Source organism: Dipteris shenzhenensis, chromosome 17, assembly GCF_047967505.1.
Source record: "Dipteris shenzhenensis isolate YYH24624 ecotype China chromosome 17, Dip_SZ_1.0, whole genome shotgun sequence".
Classification (NCBI taxonomy): Eukaryota; Viridiplantae; Streptophyta; class Polypodiopsida; order Gleicheniales; family Dipteridaceae; genus Dipteris; species Dipteris shenzhenensis.
Window position 1 is genome coordinate 7,016,646 of NC_141612.1, and position 22,459 is coordinate 7,039,104.

General features: G+C 38.4%; 1 protein-coding gene across 1 annotated transcript; it reads right to left on the reverse strand.

Moving 5' to 3' along the window:
• Positions 1-5,596: 5,596 nt before the first annotated feature.
• On the reverse strand, positions 5,597-18,787 carry LOC147891607 (uncharacterized). The gene is made up of 6 exons (XM_087388002.1): positions 18,605-18,787; positions 7,608-7,898; positions 7,232-7,477; positions 6,432-6,556; positions 6,225-6,323; positions 5,597-6,108 (listed from the first exon to the last, which is right to left on the reverse strand). Exons 1-6 carry the CDS (start codon positions 18,785-18,787, stop codon positions 5,694-5,696), a joined length of 1,359 nt encoding a protein of 452 aa, XP_087244128.1. The 3' UTR covers positions 5,597-5,693.
• Between the last annotated feature and the right edge of the window lie 3,672 nt (positions 18,788-22,459).

Sequence of the window (22,459 nt, forward strand, 5' to 3'; positions counted from 1 at the left end):
CATAGTATTCTTTTATCTTATTAGTTATATTATGGAGAGATTTCCTATCTATTGAATTAAGAAACATTCATGGTGTAATTATTAATAGAAGTCAAGAATATAGCATGATTTTAAGTGTGAAATGGTGAAAAGGCCATGTAGCATGGAGTCAATCCTTCAATTTTGACATTCTCAAGGACCTTATCTCACTTTGATTTGTGCATAAATTTATTTGTGATACTGATAATTGGAAAGTTCGAACAGGAGATCGAGGAAAGGTATAAGTATATTGAGGTTATATATGGATTTTTTGACCTTGGGAATTCCCTTGGACTTTGCTGGAATACCCAAATTTATGGTTTACTTGAGGTTCCCACTTATTACTTGGATTTCACTAACATTTTATATGCATTTCTTCATATCTTTAATTGCCCACCTCTGATTACTATTGAATAGTAAAATGCCAAGATTTGATTATGCTAATCTAGATCGAGTGACACGGATAACAACTGTGTGCCGGCATTGAAGCCTGTAGTCCCACAATTGATAGTGTGCATGTTCTAACGTGCTATGTTTGTGGATGGATGCAAGTGAGTCGGCATACTTCTCCATCAGATTTGCATTAAAAAATCTAAGGCATGAAGAGAGAGTGTTGGAAACTTCGAGGAGCACTCTACAATGGATTTTCTCCAAGTATTACTAAATTAGATTGTACTCTCTATTGGAGACTAGTCATTAGTATCGTTGTACTTTCTACAATGTACTGACATAAATGTGAGTATAATAATTGACTCCCACTTTGAAACCTTGTTAAGAGGAATGGTATGATATGGATTATTCTCACTTATGTGATATTGAGAGGTTGGTTATTAAACAGACAACTCTCACTAGGTGTTTGAAAAGGGCAATAGTAGATGCTTGCAATTGGTTCACTTTGACATTGAAAACTGGTCCAGTAGTATAGTAGGATAGATGTTTGATAGGATGCATGCGTGTGTACACACACACACACACACACACACACACACGTGCGTGCGTGCACACACACAGATGCTAATTTTTCATTGATTTGGCCAATTCAAGTTAGAAAATAGCCTCAACTCAGACAAACAACATGCGAAGCCTTTGAAATTGATGGGATTGAGTGTTAACCAATTAATGCCACAAGGGGACAATTGCTAAGCGTTGACCCAAAGGAGTGGAAGGATAGGCGAATGTCATTGAAAATGTTAATGGCCAATTGGACAATGGCCACCCTGTAGCCCACTCCATGTAAGGAGTAGAGTGGGACCCAAGTACTCAAGGTGATGGTAGGATCCTAGGACCACTACATTAGCAACTTCTGTAACAACTTGTATCATGTTGAGATATCAAGCTCAGTTGGTGTTTGCTTTGATACAACACCCAGGGGCTTGTCCCTGATTGATTTCACCAGCATGGTTAGTTGCAAGAGTCGCTAATATGTCACCATTGAATAATAGCTCTACGACTGCTACTCTAGCTTACTATAGTTAGCATAGGTAGATTGCCATTGATATATAGTTTGGTTTGACACTATGGACCATTTATGGCTAGGGCTAGTATAAAACTCATAGAGATATACTACATACGTAATTTTAATGTTTATTGTGTTGTATGGTTTTTGCAAGTAAGAAAAGAACACAGCTTTTAACCTTCACTCTTATGTCTCTCCCCTTTGGTTTATGTAAGAAGAATGTTAAAAGAAGTTTCCTCTCCTATTCTCCACTCTCTGCAACAACAAGTGTAGCCATCAAGGCATGGCACGAGAGAGCCAAGAAAGTTATGTATTGGATTTCTTCAAGTGGTAGTGATGCGATGATTGTGCATGTGTAGGATGCCTAAGGAGGTGTAGGATACATTAGCGAAGATGTATAGCACCAATACCCAAGCACAAAAGTTGCAACTCAAGTAGGAGTTGCATTATGTGAAGAGAAAAAAAATTAACATCCATGATTATTCCATGACAATGAAAGGCCTTTCATATGCCCTTGGCTTAACTAGAATGCTAGTTGATGATGCAAAATGGGTTTGTGACCTTGAATGGCCTTGAAAAGGAATATGGATAGTCTCGGACCTTTGTTCGAGTGGAACATATCCTAAGTTTTAGAAATTGATTATATACTCACATCATTAAGGATATGAGGAATGAGGGTGGTTCATCCATAGCAAATGCGCAAGAAATTTTGTTCTACTCAAATGCAAGTAGAGGCAGAGGAAGGTCATCATCCAAAGGTCATTTTTGTGGTCATTTTGGAAATACAAATCAAGAGCAACAGCCATAGGAAAACCAACCCTAGGAAGGAGGACAAGGTAACTCTAGACCAAGGGGCGCTAAAGAGGACACAATTCATGGTGGCAGAGGAAACAACAAGTGGATAGTAGCACTGAATGCTAATATCATGGCAAAGCAAGACACATGACCAAAACCCTACTTTAAAATTTTGAATGACATAAGATTGAGAATTTATAGCAAGACAACAATGCATCATCAAGTAAGAAGAAAAATGTCAAAATAAACAACTATCTGTGATGCAGCATATGGTTAACCCCATCCATGATAGGAGATGCAATAGATTGCAGGAATGGTTGGTATGTAGTCTTAGGTGCCTCTAACCACACGATTATACCTGGTGAGTGGTTTAGAGATGTGAGAAATGTGTATCAACCAGGTTCAGTTGAAATAGGCGATGATATTTCACATCCTATTTGCACAAGTTGGCAAAGTGCCATTGTCCATGTAGGATGGCAGAATGAAGTAACTTGCAGATGTGCTTCATGTTCCTAGCATCACAAAGAACATGGTTTTAGTTTTCTGAATGGTCGAGTAGGGTTTGCAAGTTATATTTAATCCTCATGGATGCTTTGTTGAGGATATGAAAGGTTGGTGCCACTTGGCCACAAATGGCAACAAAAATGGGAGGATGTTTACCTTGGATGAAAAGAATATGCTAGACCATTATTAGGTTGAAGCAGTAGCAATTGATGTGTATATCATGGCATGATGCTCGAAGGAAAATTTACACCTTGTAAACGAGACATCTCTCACTTGAAAGTATGTTATCGTATTCATGTCTCTGATGAGAGGAGAACAAAGCTGGATCCTAAGGATGAAAAATGCACCTTGGGTGGGTCTTCTCTATTGTAGAAAGGGTCCATGTGTTATAAGCCTTCCACTCACAAAATGCAAATAAGGAATTGCGATCTACCAAATGCCGAGCCGCATCATAAGTGCTTAGTGGACCTAGAGAGTCCTCTAATAATGGACCCAATGTATAAATAGGGAGGCTAAGATCAAATGGGTCTTCTTATGGTAGTCCAGATAGTAATATGTAGGCATGATGCAAACAGAAAGAACAGGTGGACCATTCTACAATTTTTGATGTTTCTATAGGGCACTCTGTTGAGTGGATTAAAACATAGCCTTGAGGAGGAACTTGAGATTCCTTCTATTGTTATTTTTGGTGCAAGTAAAAGAAAGAATGCTTTGAAGACACTCAGCAGTGATTGAGGTGTGTGTAGATCCATCATATTAAACATCCAACTGACAGATTGAGACATGATTAGCCCATATGGTCAAGGTGATACAGGAACCAGAGCCACATACTTTGAGGATGAAGTGGGCCAGAAACATGGGAGAACCATTGGAATGAAGCCATGAATGAAGAGATGGCTCCTCTTGATGCAAATCATACATGGGATTTGATGTCTTTGCCTCTTGATAAGAAGGAAATTGGGTGCAAATGGGTCTATAAATTGAAACAAAATGTAGATGGGTCTCTGAGCAGATATACAAGGCACAATTGGTTGCCAAGGGTTATGCGCAGATGTATGGCATTGATTATGAAAAAACATTCGGTCCAATTGCTAGAATGGCAACCTTGATTGAGAGTAACAGTTGCTATGGTTGTAGCAAGGGGATGGTCTTTAAGTCAAACGGATGCAAAAATGCCTTCTTGCATGAAAGAAGACGTGTATGGGGCATCCTCCAAGTTATGAGAACACACCACAATTATAAGTTACACAAGGCTTTGTATGGTTTGAGCAAGTGGACTAGAGCATGGTCCGATAGAATACGGAAGCATCTTTTCAGTATTGGATTATTGATATCCAATGCATATTTTTCGCTTTATGTGAAAAAGAAAGATAGGAGGATAGTGTTTATAGTCACCTATGTTAATGACTTAATTGTAGTGATGCAAACATTTGTGATGTCAAGCTACTTTTGAAGTAGAAATTTGACATGAAAGAATTATGGAGCTATTTCATTTCTTTGGCATTGAGGTAATTAGATTTTTGAAAGGGAGGGCTAATGTTGAGACAATATGGATTGGACATATTATCCAAACATGAAATGTCACATTGTAAGCCAATTTCTATTTCATTGGAGTAGACTGTAGCTACTCTAGTTTACTATAGTTGCTGCACAGTCAAATTACCACTCACGTACAATTTGTTTCACACCATGGATAGAGTTTTAATACATCTTGTGTTTATTGTGTTGTGTGGACTTTGCAAGTAAGAGGAACATAGTTTTCAGCCTCCTCCTCTTGTGTCTCCCCTTTGGTTTGTGTAAGGAGAAAGCTTAAAGAAGTCTCATCACCTGATCTTTACATTTAAAAAGGCACTCGGAGGAGGAAGCCGAGTTGATCATTCTTCAGTTTTAAAGCTATAATGCTGCATATTGGTTTATGTATCTTCTTGCAATACGGATCTGATTCATTTGCCCTTGTTTGATGCCCTATACAAGTTGATCTGATACGTAACTTTGAATATCAATGTGCTGCAGTCTTCTATCTTGCGGAGTGAAATCAGCACTATTGTCTAAGCTAGAGCAAAACTGGTATGCTATGATTTGGGTTATCTATTTATCTAAATATGATAAGATAACATAAGTTGACAATAGAGTGTGGGATGATCGAACGATTAGAGGAATGAAGTTTGAACATTGTAGATGGCTGGTTGAGCCATGTTAGGAGGTTGGACAACCCGACATACTGTGAGTGATATATCAGCCGGTCTGCTTGCAAGAGCACCCGCAAATTTGACCCAGGTGCACACTAGGAGTGGCTGACTCTCAGTCCAGTTAGGTAGTTTACGCGCGCAATGATGCAACTGACTTCGAACCGTCGAGGTCTATGTGAGAGGTGAGCCAAGCCGCCAACACTTTGGCGACCCCACCCACGGACTCTCTTTTGAGACGGATGTTCATTGTGACAAACTGTATGCACGTCTATCCCTTAAGCCTATGACTCTGTGTGCACTTTGCTTGGGGTTTGCCCAGAGCTTCCAGGGGACACCTAGGAACATCATGGATAGCTTTACTGACAACACAACGCAGTATCACAACTAGTCAGAACGGCACACTAGGTTAAGATGTGAGCTTCTCATTCTTATTCCCATCTCATCAACCTTGGTTCATGCCAGCCTCGCAAGGGATTTCAGGCACCTAATTATCAGAGTTCCCAACACACCATTACATTATTAGAGTTCCAACATTTGGTTTTATGGAATCCACCTCTGCACAAATGAGAAGTTCTGATCCTCAAATGGCAGGAAAGAAGGGAAAGAGAAGTTCAGAAACATGACGCACCAACTCTTGAAAATGAAGTGCTTTGAATAACCAACAGTACCTTAAGCGAGAAAAGCCATTCATTATGTTTTTCAAACAGACATCCATATAATTACATATCACATCAAGCAACACTCTCCAGAAGATCCAGAACCTCTTGCTTTCTAGCTGCAGCTCTGGACAATGCAACTAATGTGCTCCGCGCCCTTTCATCTGGTGCTAGACCTGCTGCAATCATCTCCTTGAACCACGAAATAGCCCTATCTAAACTATCATGCCTCCCAAAGGCCTGAATCATGATAGTGAAGACTGTTTGATTAGGGTTTATACCCTGACGCTGCATTTCTTCATACTTCTTGACCATTCCATCTAAATCCCCTTTTTCAGCATACCCTTTGATCAAGGTACTATAGCTTACTATATTAGGCTTTACACCTGATATCTTCATCTGCTCAAACACTTGCTGCGCTTTTTCCATGTTTGATGCATTTACATACACATTCATTAAGGTTGTGAAGGAGTGCAAATCAGGGCTACATCTGCACATCACAATGAAACAGCTTATCAATGCAGGAAAAAGGGAAAAGAATTATGCTAGGAGCAGCACCCACTGGCTATAAAGCAACTCATCCTCAAGCGACAACCAAAAATTTACCTATCCTGCTTCATTTGGTTGATAAGGGACTCAGCCTCTTTTACCATTCTGGCATTAGCAAAAGCATCCAACAGTACATTGTAAACTGTGCGATTTGGCCTGCATGCAAGGTGGCATCAAATCCCGTTTCCATTAAGCATTAAATGTCACCACCCAGCAGAGACATCCAAAAAAGAGTGTTGTAAAGCTTATCTTAACCTCACGTACTTGATTCCAGATGCAATCATTGTCTTGAAGAAATAATGTGCCTCCTCAGCTCTTCCAGCTCTTGAAAATGAACTTAACCGAGAAGCATAGCTAAATACATCTGGCTCAATTTTCGCTCGCTGCATCTGGCATGGGATGAGGAAACACCTGTCAGATATAGCAAGAAAGCTCTACATCAGAGCATATATCTAGATGAATCCAGGAACATGCCGAAACTCATCCTCTAAAAGCACAACATAGTGCAGTTTCAATCTCATGATAGTCACTCGTAAGGTTGAAACCATAAACTCCATCACACATAGCAGAGATAGCCGCTATGACATCCCCACTGATGTCATCACCGCCCAACAGTGGGTGTTTCACACATACAAATCCACACACCCACATACTTGAGCATCCATTTATACAAAGGTCTTCGCACTGAGTTTCTGCCGGCACTCGGGAAGTGAAGAAAGCTCTACATCAGAGCACCCTACTACTGCCCCAAAGACCCACCTACAAGCATGCGCTCACGCACACAAAAACTACCTCCAACACAGGGAGGACTCTGCAAATAAGGCCATATGCTTCCAGGGGAACCCATTAACAAACAAACAAAAACATGAAAGACAAAAACGTGCTATGAACTCATACATTGTTACGCTGCAATATAAGGTTTGGGATGACAAGACACAAAAAAATAATGGAACACCCCTTGTCCAAGCAGCTCTAAAATTCATATCCAGAACATCACTTTATTATACAAGTGCAGGAAATAAGAGTCTTACTAAACGTCAATCATTTATCTCAACAGTTGGTACCTGACGGAAAACACTTTCTGTATCTGCCACAGTTGATTGACAAGCAAGTAAGCTGTTGAACGTCACCACCGACAAGGGAACATCCGTTGCTTTCATTTTTCGAGCCAATCTAGATGCTTCCTCCACTTTGCCCGATTTTCCATAAGAATGAATCATCAGATTATAAAGCTTCTGGTCTGGTTTAATAGTACCAGTTTCCACACCCAAACTATTGAATATTCGCTCAGCATCTTCAAATTTTTCTCCCTAGGTTCCAAAGGAAACCATTCAGCTGTTTAGACTTTCTTCATTGCTTCAAAAGCGAGAACATTATATGCCTCCAACAAATGACAAATGAATGAGGCTGATATGGGAAGCTGGTGACCAATTACATTACCTTCACAAATGACTTAATTAATGTTTGGTATGTCAGTGCTGTAGGTGCAGGGCCTTCTTGCAACATTTTTTTAAATATGTCCTCTGCTTTACTGAAAAGTTCCTTCTGCCCATATGCTTCAATGAGAGAAGTATATGATGCAACGTTTGGTGAGAAGCCAGACTTCTTCATGCTTTGTATGGCTCTCTCAACTTTCTCAGGTTCACCCAACTTTCCATAAGCAACTATGAGAAGATTGTAATCCAACTCATTGAATGTCCACCAGCTCTGCTGCCGCAGCCACTCAATAATCTACAGAAGGGCAGTGTAAATTCTTAAGAATCAGTACCAGCTTATAAAGAAAAATAAACAGCAGCCTTTTCCTCCAGATAGTCAATTTAGAAAAAAGCTGGATGCAAGAATGTATGAATGGACTGAACGTATGAATGGACCCTGAAACTGGAGATTGCAAAATCCAACTATTTATTGGGGATATCCTTGTCGAGAATTGCAAAAATATCAAATAATGGGAATATTGTGTTAATTTCTCTGGAAAAGGGCACAATTCTCTCAAGTCTGTTCTACCATCATTACCCCACCATGGCAATCTAGCTCAAACACATACCAAACATAAAGACTAGGAGACCCCCCCCCTCATAGTGCTGTTCCAAACCAACACCGTCTCATCCACCACCCCAAAATGCTGCTTCTGCACAAATTTCTTTGCAATCACTTAGTTATAACCCACCCCCTGTGGGTGCCCTTCCCCTTCTCTGCGAGCACAAAACACGCACACCTGCATGCACACAACCACATGTTGGCATGCCCCATGCACACACATGCACGCAAGAATAACAAATCTATTTGGTATCTGAATCAGTTTGGATCATTTGTTGAGCATCTCATTCGTATCTCCACATGGAGGGATGCCATGGAAAAGGTGAAACAAAAGGTGTTTGGGGTTATACACAGAGAAGATTGGTAAGGGGAAGGGAAAAAATGTAAAGGACAAGGTACAAAGGCTGGGAAAAAGGAAAATTGAGGCATAGGTGAGGAAGTATGTGCTTCGTGCATATACCTAGATGAGTCCAGGAACATGCCCAAACTCATCCTCTAGATGAGAAACTACGTGCTTTGTGCATGCCCAGCTCTGTAAAGTGGGAGAGAAGAGATTTCACTCTCCTGTTTCATCAGAGAGAGGAGGGCTCAGAGCTGTTAAGCTCATGAACACTAGAAGACCTCACCAAACCATTCACAAGTGCATATTCCCATATCAAATTTGAGACATGTCATAGCTCATTCGAAAAAATACTAATCTACTTCAATGAGATAGCAATGGAGTATCATAACCAAGCCAAGCTTGATTCTGAAATAAGAGCATACTCACACCCACTTCCTCTATACTTTGTGAAAGAACGCTGACCATAGACAAGGTATCATATACCTAGATGAGTCCAGGAACATGCCCAAACTCATCCTCGTAGCAGTTTCAATCTCATGAGATTGTAGTGATAGTGTGAACATGTACAAGAAAGTAGATCAAATACCAGAAGGAATCAAGCCCAAAGCTTTGCAGAAAGCTTCAAAGTTTTCTCTGGATAACGCCTTAGTGAAGAAGATTTGCAACATTATCATATGTGGACAATAGATTAGGCTGATCTCTCCTACATTAATCTCTCTCTAACATAGTGATAGTGTATCTCAATGTGTTTTGTGCAAGCATGAAAACACAGGATTTCGTACTCCTGCAATAGCACTTTGACTATCGACGAGAATACGAGTGCAAGTTTGCAAACTTCCATGGAGATCCCCCAACAATCTCTTGATCCATACACCCTCAACTATTGTTGTGAAGGCTACCTTGTACTCAACTTCACAAAGAGACGGTAGCCACATTGGGTTGCTTCTTGCAAAACCAAGGTATGCACGGGCTGCCAAGAAAGAAACAGTTTCCGCTTGTGGCTGCCTACTATCATAGTTACCTTCCCAATCTGAATTACTGAATGTATGAAACTGAAGAACACCTCCCTTGACATAGAACAATTCAATATGTTGGGTACCCTGCAAGTATTTGAAAATGGGCTGGACTTCATATTAATTGGAGGTCTTGTGACACACCGAAGTAAATGTGAGGACATGTCTAAAATAGTTAAATGAGACATCCAACAGCCTGATTGTATAGAGTGGCATCAAAAGGTTCATATTGGTATTCATGCAGTGACAGCTTAAGCCCAACTTCAAATTCTGAATTTTGAACCTGTATAATATCCCTTGTATTTACTTGGACTGTTTCAAGACAATGCACTCTTCTGACTTTATAAACTAAATTCCTAAATAATACAACAGTCGCAGATCTTGCATTTAAAATTGTCCAAAAAAAAAGGAAAAAAAAAGACAATGACCAATGTTATGTAATAAGGAGCTAGGGGCACTTTTTTACTTTATTAAGGGTGTTACCCCTTACCTCAGTTAGAGGTTGAGTTTGTAGTCAATACACATCTTTTGACTCTAGTTAGAATCCATCCGAAAGTTTTCTCTCTATGACTACCCTAGCTTTGTACTTCATTTTGTGTTGCTGCAATTTCATTCTAGCTTCCATTCTCTTGCATTCTCTCGCTTCCATTTCCAACATTTGGTATTAGAGCAGGTTCCCCCTCCATTCTCTATGCCTCCTAGGTCCTGTGAATTCGATTATGTTGCGAAGAACTTCACATTTGTCGGGAAAACACCAGGCTGTTTTTGAACTCAGCCAGCACCAGGACCACTTCTGGAGGGGGTGACACCTCCTACAAGCATTGCGCCTGATTTCACAGCACTTTCAGTGCATTTCACAGCTAGTTGCCACCTATTAAAGAAAATTTTACCTGTTTCTCAGACCCTGGAGCCTCCCTGTATTTGTGGTGAAAATTTTGGAGAAGCAGCTGTTTGAGCAAGTTGCCACCTGTTGGAGCTTTTTTGACCTATTTTTCAGCTAGTAGTGATCTCAACCTGCTCCTTGAAGGATCTACAGCTGGAGGAGCACATTTGCATGCATATGGGGCAAGCTACAAGCATTTTGACCTGTTTTTGGAGGATGTCTTGACTGATTTTTCTGATCAGCAGCTTGCTTGAGGGCAAGACACATTTCAAAGTGTTTTTCAAGCCTGTTTCACTGTTTTGAAGATGTTCCATCAGTCTCGGGACTATTTTGGGGCTTCTAGAGACTTCACCTTGCTGTTTTGAACTTGTCTCAGGCAGTATCATGCAAGGACAGCCCATCCTTGCGCTTCCGCGTGATTTTCAGTCTATTCGGTTGGGGACTTGCTGTTTTTTTTCCAAAACAGAGATAAAAATCAGTCATTTATTGCTTGCTAAGGCAAGCATACTTGAAGGGAAGCGCACACAATTTTTGAAGGTCATTTTGAGTTGTTTCTTGGGTTCTTTTGGGGGCAGCCCAGTTGTTGGAGTTTGGCTGGGCACAACCACAAAGTCAGTTGGGTTTCTGCATTGTTGAGCCAAGCATTGGCTGATTTCTGAGAGAGCATTCTAAGATTGCAGTACATATCTCAATACGAGACTTTTCTGCAGTTTTGAGGTGCATCCGCAAGCCTAGTATAGGCTTTGGCAGTGAACTTTGCTGAGATTTCTTTGCCTCTTTTTGTTTGCAAATGACACTATAAAACCCAAATGATGTCTTTCAAATGCTTACCTAGGAAGATAGGTTGGACGGCACCAACTATTCTCTTTGGAGTTTTATGGTGCAGATACCTAGATGAATCCAGGAACATTCCCAAACTCATCCTCGTTTCAATCTCACGAGAGTCACTCATAAGATTGATAACCATAAACTCCATCACGCATAGCAGGGACTAGCTACTATGACATCCCCACTGACGTCATCAGCGCCCAATAGTGGGTGTAGACCATAGTATAAAAGTATGCTCTCACACATACAAATCCACACACCCATACATACTTGAGCATCCATTTATACAAAGTCTTCGTACTGAGTTTCTGTCGGCACTCCGGAGGTGAAGGGCAAACTCAACCATGACAAAGGCTAGCACTAAAGGAGAAGGCTAATCAAAAAGTAGTCCAAATCTCTTCATTCAAGCTACAACTGCTTGTGAAGTCTAAACGATTTCATTTTAGTCTCTCCCAAACGAGCATCTAAATCTAAATCTAGCTGATAGGGCAACGCACCATTTAAGATAGAAAGAATTATCGCAATACCAGCAGGCCGCAACTTGGACGAAAACCTCACAACGTGAAACTTGCATGTCCGCTAATACGACAGAAGCATATACCTAGATGAATCCACGAACATTCCCAAACTCATCCTCTAAAAACACAACATAGTGCAGTTTCAATCTCACGAGAGTCACTCATAAGATTGAAAACCATAAACTCCATCACGCATAGCAAGGACTAGCTACTATGACATCTCCACTGACGTCATCAACGCCCAACAGTGGGTGTAGACCATAGTATAAAAGTATGCTCTCACACATACAAATCCACACACCCACACATACTTGAGCATCCATTTATACAAAGTCTTCGTACTGAGTTTCTGTCGGCACTCCGAAGGTGAAGGGCAAACTCAGCCATGACGAAGGCTAGCACTAAAGGAGAAGGCTAATCAAAAAGTAGTCTAAATCTCTTCATTCAAGCTACAACTGCTTGTGAAGTCTAAACGATTTCATTTTAGTCTCTCCCAAACGAGCATCTAAATCTAAAGCTAGCTGATAGGGCAACACACCATTTAAGATAGAAAGAATTATCGCAATACCAACAGGCCGCAACTTGGACGAAAACTTCACCACGTGAAATTTGCATGTCCGCTAATACGGCAGAAGCATGTACCTAGATGAATCCACGAACATTCCCAAACTCATCCTCTAAAAACACAACATAGTGCAGTTTCAATCTCACGAGAGTCACTCATAAGATTGAAAACCATAAACTCCATCACGCATAGCAGGGACTAGCTACTATGACATCCCCACTGACGTCATCAGTGCCCAACAGTGGGTGTAGACCATAGTATAAAAGTATGCTCTCACACATACAAATCCACACACCCACACATACTTGAGTATCCATTTATACAAAGTCTTCGTACTGAGTTTCTGTTGGCACTCCGGAGGTGAAGGGCAAACTCAGCCATGATGAAGGCTAGCACTAAAGGAGAAGGCTAATCAAAAAGTAGTCCAAATCTTTTCATTTAAGCTACAACTGCTTGTGAAGTCTGAACGATTTCATTTTAGTCTCTCCCAAACGAGCATCTAAATCTAAATCTAGTTGATAGGGCAACGCATCATTTAAGATAGAAAGAATTATCACAATACCAGCAGGCCGCAACTTGGACGAAAACTTCACAACGTGAAATTTGCATGTCCGCTAATATGGCAGAAGCATATACCTAGATGAATCCAGGAACATTCCCAAACTCATCCTCTAAAAACACAACATAGTGCAATTTCAATCTCACGAGAGTCACTCATAAGATTGAAAACCATAAACTGCATCATGCATAGTAGGGACTAGCTACTATGACATCCCCACTGACCTCATCAATGCCCAACAGTGGGTGTAGACCATAGTATAAAAGTATGCTCTCACACATACAAATCCACACACCCACACATACTTGAGCATCCATTTATACAAAGTCTTCGTATTGAGTTTGTGTCGGCACTCCGGAGGTGAAGGGCAAACTCAGCCGTGACGAAGGCTAGCACTAAAGGAGAAGGCTAATCAAAAAGTCGTCCAAATCTCTTCATTCAAGCTACAATTGCTTGTGAAGTCTAAACGATTTCATTTTAGTCTCTCCCAAACGAGCATCTAAATCTAAATCTAGCTGATAGGGCAACGCACCATTTAAGATAGAAAGAATTATCGCAATACCAGCAGGCCGCAACTTGGACAAAAACCTCACAATGTGAAATTTGCATGTCCACTAAAATGGCAGAAGCATATACCTAGATGAATCCAGAAACATTCCCAAACTCATCCTCTAAAAACACAACATAGTGCAGTTTCAATCTCACGAGAGTCACTCATAAGATTGATAACCATAAACTCCATCACGCATAGCAGGGACTAGCTACTATGACATCCCTACTGACGTCATCAGTGCCCAACAGTGGGTGTAGACCATAGTATAAAAGTATGCTCTCACACATACAAATCCACACACCCACACATACTTGAGCATCCATTTATACAAAGTCTTCGTACTGAGTTTCTGTCGGCACTCCGGAGGTGAAGGGCAAACTCAGCCATGACGAAGGCTAGCACTAAAGGAGAAGGCTAATCAAAAAGTAGTCCAAATCTCTTCATTCAAGCTACAACTGCTTGTGAAGTCTAAACGATTTCATTTTAGTCTCTCCCAAACGAGCATCTAAATCTAAATCTAGCTGATAGGGCAACGCACCATTTAAGATAGAAAGAATTATCGCAATACCAACAGGTCGCAACTTGGATGAAAACTTCACAACGTGAAATTTGCATGTCCGCTAATACAGTAGAAGCATATACCTAGATGAATCCAGGAACATTCCTAAACTCATCCTCTAAAAACACAACATAGTGCAGTTTCAATCTCACGAGAGTCACTCATAAGATTGAAAACCATAAACTCCATCACGCATAGCAGGGACTAGCTACTATGACATCCCCACTGACGTCATCAACGCCCAACAGTGGGTGTAGACCATAGTATAAAAGTATGCTCTCACACATACAAATCCACACACCCACACATACTTGAGCATCCATACTGGAGATAGAAAATGTTTATCTCAATTCAATAATACATGATAGGCCTCTTATATAGAGAGTGCCCTTAAAATAGTCAACACATGTGGGATCCTCTAATCCACATCTCTCCTTGTGGATATCCTTGATCCACATCTCCACATCATGTAGTCCACATCCTAGGGTGGCTACTTTAATTCTTTCCTATACCACACCTTAGCCTCTAATATGTGCTCATGGCACCATATCTCAACAGTATCTTTGATGGAATTGGATACAAAATACAGAGGGTGTCAATTTGTTAGAAAAACAATTAAAGAAGGAAGATTATTTAGAATAGTAACTTCAGTACAAATCTTCATGCCATGGTAATAGAGTATCAACTAATTCAACTTTTAGAATTATGGCATAAAGTTATTGACATGGCACAACTAAGGCATAAAGATATGATAAATATTAGTTTTTAGAAGCATGTTGATTTGGAAATTTGATTATATCCCATTGTTTCTTGTTGCATTCAGGTTCCCAATGGCCTACAATAATGACAATTTTGATTACCTCTATTCTAGCGTTTCCTTTGTCTCTTGGATCCAATGTCCCCCTTGGAGTGGAAGGACATTGATGTTGATTATAATCTTATAAAGATTGAAAATGTTTGATAGGGTTGTGTGAATAATCAACGGAATGTCTATATCCTTTGGCTTGATTATCGCATCTGGCAAAAAGTTTACCTTTTCCTCTATGAATCCTTCTCTCATGATGGAGAATACTTGTTCAAGTCTTTTAGTATCAATGTTTGCACCTCTTCTTATTAATTGTTCTTGCATAAGCATGTAATGGCATAATTTATCTGGTGACCATTACTATCATAAACTGATCATAGTTACCATTGAGCACAATCTTCTATGTCCTCTAGTCTGATTAGGTGTAGTTAGGACTTGTTTTTATTTTGGAATTTGGTTGGATTGTTTAAACTAATCTGTTATGTACTTGGGTTTGATTAGGTAGTTGGGACTTTTTTTTTTTGGCAATTTGGTTTGATTGTTTAAACTAATTCTCTTACATGATGATTTTGGGGAGTCCTTTTTTTGAAGCCAATTCTCCAAATCTTTCCATGAATTTAAAGAAGTGGGCATATTTTACATTGAAATCGATAATATTGATAATAATTATGCTTTTTCATCGCATTCATTTTGTTGTTTACTAAGTTATTGAGGTTGTTGTATTGTTAACATCTTTGTTGGAGATGATGCAAGAGTTTTGGGCTCTTTTCTTGCTCTAAATAACATTTTATGGATTTTCCATCTAGAATATGTTCATAAGTTTGACGATTTGATTTTCATAATTATTATAATTTGAGTTATTGTTCTGATCTTGTCCTGTGATATTTCCATTATAAAATAACAATGCTATAACTAGTAACTTTAGTATAAGAAACACGTTGAACACTTGAATATACTTTTCAAATCACCTTTGAAATTTTCACATCCCACACTTGGAGAACCTAGAATCTTCAATTGTGATTATTAAAGATTAAGAATAAGCATGTACTTGTACGTGAGAAGATGAGAAGACATGACACTTGAATGAAGGAACATTTGAATCTTCAATTGTGATAGTTGAAGGCTAAGAATAAGCATGTACTTGTCTAACTTGAAAGGGTGAGATGACATGCCTTTAGAAACTCTTGACACGTGAATGTAACGACGGCTATATGACCATGCGTTTGTGGCTTGAAGACCATCAAAACTTGTGTCTTATGAAACTCTTGATGAAGGCTTGGAAGATAATAACCATGTGGTCTTGAAGTGTATAGAAGGTTTATTGGTGTAAAAGCTCAAAATATATTTGATGAAGAGAACCTTTAACAAAAGACCATGTACTTGTGATTGATGTTGAGACCTTAAACTTGGCTCTTTGATGAGCTTGAATTAAAAAGAACTTAACATTACGGCGAAGTGTGTGCAGAAGACATTGAAGGGCTTGTAGAGTCCTCCTTTAGACTACAAAGCTTGAGTTTACAACCATGTACATCATGAGGATAGTGTTAAGGCATATACATGCTTTCACTCCAAAAGACTTGAACTTTATGACCATGTGTGGTTATGAGGAATTGTGGAAAGGATAGTAGAGCCTATTAATCCAAAAGAAGTGATTTTATTCATTGTGAAAAATGGTGGAAAGACCAAAAGTCATTACTTGTGAGCTCAAAAACAAGAATATTCCTTATTGATGCCTTATCCTCCACATGTCAATCACCTCTTCATCTTCTTTGAGAACATTTTTCTCTTCCACTACTTTAGCTTGGGTTGCCAAAATTTAGAGAATTACAAAACCAATACATTCCAATACCTTTTTACTTGTAATAATCATTTTGGTGACTCAACCTATAGTACAAATGACTGCCAAAACACAAAAATCCAAAGTTCCCTTCACTATATATATGAAGAAATGGTGTTCATTGTTGAAATCGTTTGCTTCAAAATGCTATTACAGATTAAGTGAGCACTATTGTGTGTTACCCACTTTTAAGATTCTCAAAATAATTACCAAAATGTAATTAAAATTTGAAATTGAGGTGAAAATTAAACCTATCCATTTAAAAACATAATAGTTCTATATAGATTTTTGTTTCGGGATAATTTTGAAAATTCTAAAATGAAAATTATTGTACAAGGTATGATGAACACTTTAATGGATATAGAACTACATATTAAGACAATCTACAAATACTCTCATAGGGAGACTTTGTCTGAGATGAAAAGTACTATATGTTTCAAAGTTGTTCTTCATTGAATTAATGAGTGTTACCTTGATCTCTTTTTCCTCCTACAAAGAGAGTTGATGATAATACTTTATTGTAATCTTTTAAATTTGAAACTTTGTGCAATTTACATTTGGAAGCCTTCATTAATTATATATTTTTAATAGAAGTTTTAAACCCAAAATAATTACCTTAAGATTTAAGAGGAGGCCTCCTATCTAAAAATTATCAAACAAAGATAATATGGAAGTCTGGAGACAAGCATTTTTATTTAAATAATTATAATCTTAAAAACTACATAATAGAATATACTAAAGCTTGCTAAATAATGTATTAATAAGCATACTTCAATTTATTATTTAAAAACACTATAACAAAATAAATTCAAAAACATTTGTATAAATTAAATGTAAAAATAACTATATAAGACTTTCAAAAGCTTAATTACCATGACAATTGCATACTTTGAAAGAGAGAAAAGAGAGCTCATATTCAATAAAAGTGTATTTTCATTACATTAGAAATGTATTACATTAATTGAAAGATTGACATTTTAAATGTTATACAACTGCTCATCAAGTCTTTCCGTTGTTTGCTGGGTTGTGTGCTTTGTAGATTCTCGGATAACCTCTTCAAGTGCTACTTCCTCAAATAGCTCTGCCAACTCAAATTCTTCATTGTTAAAGGTAGGTTGGGGCTCTTTGGATGCCAACGATATTGCTACATTGTTAGAACTATATTTAGCTCCAACTTTCGGATCAACATTAGGCTGGGGCTCTCTAGATGCCAACTATATTTTTGCATAGCTCTAACTTTCTGATTAGCATCAGAAAAGTCATTGATCACACAGACCCTTTGCAAGATGAATCCATCTTGCAAAGGATCTTTCTCAACAGTAATGCAGTTCCTATGCTTTTGCAAAGCATGGATAGTGTTGTTCTTGTCCCCGCGAAGAAATTACACACCCAATCATCTTGTACTGTAAATAACTCTAAAATCTCATTGATTAGACGTTGTGGCTTTTGGTATGGGTTGATGATGGGTTTGGTTCCGTCAATTCACCTTAGTTTTCTAGTCACCACAGTGGTAAGAAAATGAAAGACATTATTTACATCACAACGAGGACAATGGAAAATTATTTTACCCTTCTCTATTGTAGTGAAGTACCCAATGGACATTATCTCAAATGAATGGATCATTTTGTTTTTTGGTACATGCTTAAAATTGGTCTTCACCTTGTTAATCAAATCAATGAAAGCAAACATTATAGTATATTCAAATGTGTTAAAACAAATCTCAATATCTAAAAACTATGAGCAACAATATATAGAACTTACCATATCATGTTCTCCCAAGAAGGACAATGATCCATTAGAGCTTTTGCAATTGATGCTACATGGGTAGAGGAATGGAAAATAAGAAAGATCCAAACTAGAGCTGTGTTATGCGCCTTAAATACTGACACCAGAGCATCAATCTGATTGTATCCAAGAGTGATATCATTGACACTTACCTTTAATTTGAAACCATAGGAAGCGTTTGCTATGGCTAACTTGTAAGCACTTGGGAACGTTGGTAGCAAAATCCTTCTGTTAATGTTCATGCTACTGACCGTACTATTAATGTTCATGTTGTTGCTCACCCTATTGTTTTCAGAGCAGGCCACAATGAAGAGCCCACCAGCTTCTCCTTCCATGTTCCTGATGCATCTCTCAACAATTACTGAGGACTTTACTATTTTTTGCTGCTACTATAAATGCTCAACATGTCCTTTTTTACACCTCAATGTACCATTGCCCACACAAAGGAGCACTCTCATTGGTACACCTCAAATCCCTCTCTAATCCCTTAAAATTAGGAAACACTAATTGGAGGCCCTTTTGAGAACCCAAATCTCCTCTAATGAAAGGTTACTATAATCTGATATATCTTTTTTTTGCCCCCCAAAAAAAATCATTGATATCATAGCAAAAAACGTTATAGTAATTAATCTTTAAAGGGTCACAGAGAGGACTCAATCCCTTCATATTCTCATCTTTCTTCAAAAGAAGGAGACCATCTCTCCTATCCTTTTCAAGTCTACGTGGGCAAGAAAATTACTTGGACAAGGAAACTCCAAGCTATTGGATTTTGCTTTGGTTTTTTGCATTACAAACACAAGAAAACTGAAAACAATGCTACGCTTTAATCAATAGCAATTGCAAATGAGAAATTTGATGATATACTTACTATTTTTTGAATACAATCAAGAATGGCTTCAAGGACTCAAATACACTAGAGATAGGATAATCTGTTCCCAAGATTGTACATTGAGCTGGACCATCATTTGCTCTTGCATTCTTATATAAGTCTTATGGCAGAAATAAAAAGATACAATGAATTATACATAATCATTAAATAAACTTAATAAAAAAATGAGCATAGGAGCTTACTCTTCAAAAAATTGGGACATCTAATCAAGGGTGAGCTCTTGTGCTAACCCAAGCCAATGTAGAAAGGATGATCTTTTCGTCCTTTAATCTCTGCATTACTCTCCACATTGTGATTTTCATCTCGTTCGATATGCCTTCATAGTAACATCAGTCCTTTTGCTCTATCCTTTTAGAATGATATTGGGTTCATCCTTTGACTTCACCTGCTTTTGCCTCTTTACCTCCCCCTTTTCCAACAGCTCAAAAATCTCAACTTGAAGATCCCATATTGGACCTGATCTGAATGCCAATTGGAAAAATTGGTCGTACCTCCTCATGGCATTAGAACGTTTTGTCTCATTTAAAACTAATCTTGTTTCTTGACAACAATGAATCCTTAATTGAAGGGTCACCTTCTCATTAGCTCTATGAAATCTAGGTATTCATTGTGGAAGAAACAAATTCCTTGTATGAAAGTCATACCTTGTGGGTAGCCATTGTCATTGTTGTGATCCCATACCAAAAGATTAGTCTCTTCCCTAGTGAGACTGGCATATATTTTACACTCTGCATTTTTAAAGTGTGGGAAGTGTGGGAAGATTGGTCTCTTCCCTAGCCTCTACACTGTAACACCCACCAATAACAAAATAATCATAGCTATTTGTTCTGCTTGCATCAAAATTGAGTTGGATCACCATGATAAAAAACGGGTCCACATAAGCAAAAGGATTTATATTCATCTTCGATTTCAAATTTGACACATAAAGATGGTATGGTGGTCTGACTTCAAGAGGTCTCCTACTAGTATCTGGGTCCACAGGTGGCCTAAGAAGTTTCCTTGTTTGAATAAGGAGAGTCCTGGGATCAACAAGCTTTGTGTGCACAATATTTTTCCTTTTAATATATTGGCTTGAATCCACTATGTGTCAACATCAGAACTAGATTTTGTCTTGGCTTTCTTGGGGGGTTGGGTAGCAATTGGAGAAGGAGAGGAACTGGGTTGCTTGATTTTGAGCTTGAGTGCTCTGCAACAAAAGAGCATGACAAAATAGCATTTGTGTTAGAAAATTTTGATAAGATGATAAAACAAAGTTCAAAACTAAAGACAATATAAATTTTGGAGCACAAAGTTCTCTCTTTATTTGCAAAAACCTTGCAAAAAACCTACCAAAAATTCAATATTTGACCAAAGAAAATTCATCTAAAGAAACCCCAATATATGCTTTAAAACCACAAGTTTTCCTAAAATTCTCATGAAAAAAGTAGAAAAATCAATCAAGGGATCACCAAACTAGAGTATTCGATTAAATCTGATCCTAAGGATCGGATGTGTGTGTAATAACACACTCTCTCTCTCACGCTAATCCGATTCCTAGGATCAGAATGGCAAGCAAATTCATGCTGATCCAATCCAAGAGATCAGAAGTGCATGCAAGTCATGGAAGATCTGCTGAGAGATCAAGACAAAATCGTTTATAAGGCAAAATCGTTTATAAAGCAAAAAACTTTCCAAGGGGCTTGAATGTTAAGAGGCTCAATTTCTTATCCGATCCCCAGGGTTAGTCTAGCATATGATGTGATCCTTTGAGATCGAATTAGCATGCCAAACCAAATGAATTGCAAGCTAATTTGATCACAGGGATCGGATCTAGTGGGTAGTCCCCCAAAAATGAATGAAAATTTTGCTTTTGTTTTTCCTTAGCTCTATAAAAGGATCTAATTGTTTTTTATTATAGCCTTACTTTTGCAAAGGGGATTGTATTATGCTAATGGAGGTTGCTTGTGATTCCCAAGGCAAAACTTGAAATCACTATATAAAACTATGATAGATCATCCCTTGAGCCATGCCCACAAGCCTTTGCCATGATCATAAACCTCTTAGTTATCTATAGGATACATGTCATCTTTCTTCGCTAAGGTAATTGGGATACACACACAAGTGAAAGCAAATCAAACATTGTCTACCTTTGTTCCAAATGTAGGCTTATTGGGAACTCAAAGCTTCATGTGGGTGCATGACAATGTGTGAGTGTGTGTGTGAGGTATGTGTAATTGAGAAAATTAAGGAAGAATTATGGATCTATATTCCTCTTGCAGATCTCATAGGTGTAGTCATGCATTGTACTCACTTACCTAGGCTCACAATGGAATAACGTGTGATCGACATGATCTTTCATCCTTGCCATGAATCATTACACACTTCCTAATTGAGCTCTGACCATTTTTTTGTTCTATCAAGGCTTTCAAAATCGATGGGATTGAGTTTGTGGAAAGGCCACATCAAAATTGGATTGCACCTGCCTCATTTATTTACTCATAACCAATCTTTCTTCATTAGTTTCTATACTTAAGGATCAAAGGTCATAAATTTGGGAGCCCTATTTTATTGATTTGGCCTTTTTATACCAAGGAAACCTAATTCTATACCAAGGGACCCATATATTCACTTATTTGGGCATACAAAATGGATGAGGTCCCTTTAGTCAAAGGAAAAGGATGCATAAGGCCTTTATGACCTTGCAAGGCTATGCACATAAGCATTGGAATTCTACTTGCCCCTCTTATTCAACCATAAATGGTATTTTTCACACTTTCTATACCAAGGGATCCATCTTTTGTATCAAACAGGTAAGGGCCTCATTGTTGTGGCTAGCAGCATATCCAGAATCCAAATATTTCTTAGATCTAGCTATGAGCAAACAAGTGCAAAGGAAATTGGCATGTGAATGAAAACATTACAAAGAGAGATATCATTTAAAGAAACATTACAAATGGAATATACTTCTTTAATATTCATGAAAATGAATGATATATTCTAGCAATACAATCATATTACTCTTCAATTTGCAAAATACATGAGACATCATCTCACTTTATTGAATAATGATTCTCTCTCTCTCTCTCTCTCTCTCTCTCTCTCTCTCTCTCTCTCTCTCTCTCTCCAAAACACACACACA

Excerpts from the sequence above, each read along its gene's own strand:
- LOC147891607 (XM_087388002.1), bottom strand. The coding sequence starts at position 18,787 with ATGGAAGGAGAAGCTGGTGGGCTCTTCATTGTGGCCTGCTCTGAAAAC. Across the intron at positions 6,324-6,431 it reads ATGATTGCATCTGGAATCAA|GCCAAATCGCACAGTTTACA; the intron begins GTACGTGAGGTT and ends CCTTGCATGCAG. Across the intron at positions 6,109-6,224 it reads AACCAAATGAAGCAGGATAG|ATGTAGCCCTGATTTGCACT; the intron begins GTAAATTTTTGG and ends TGTGATGTGCAG.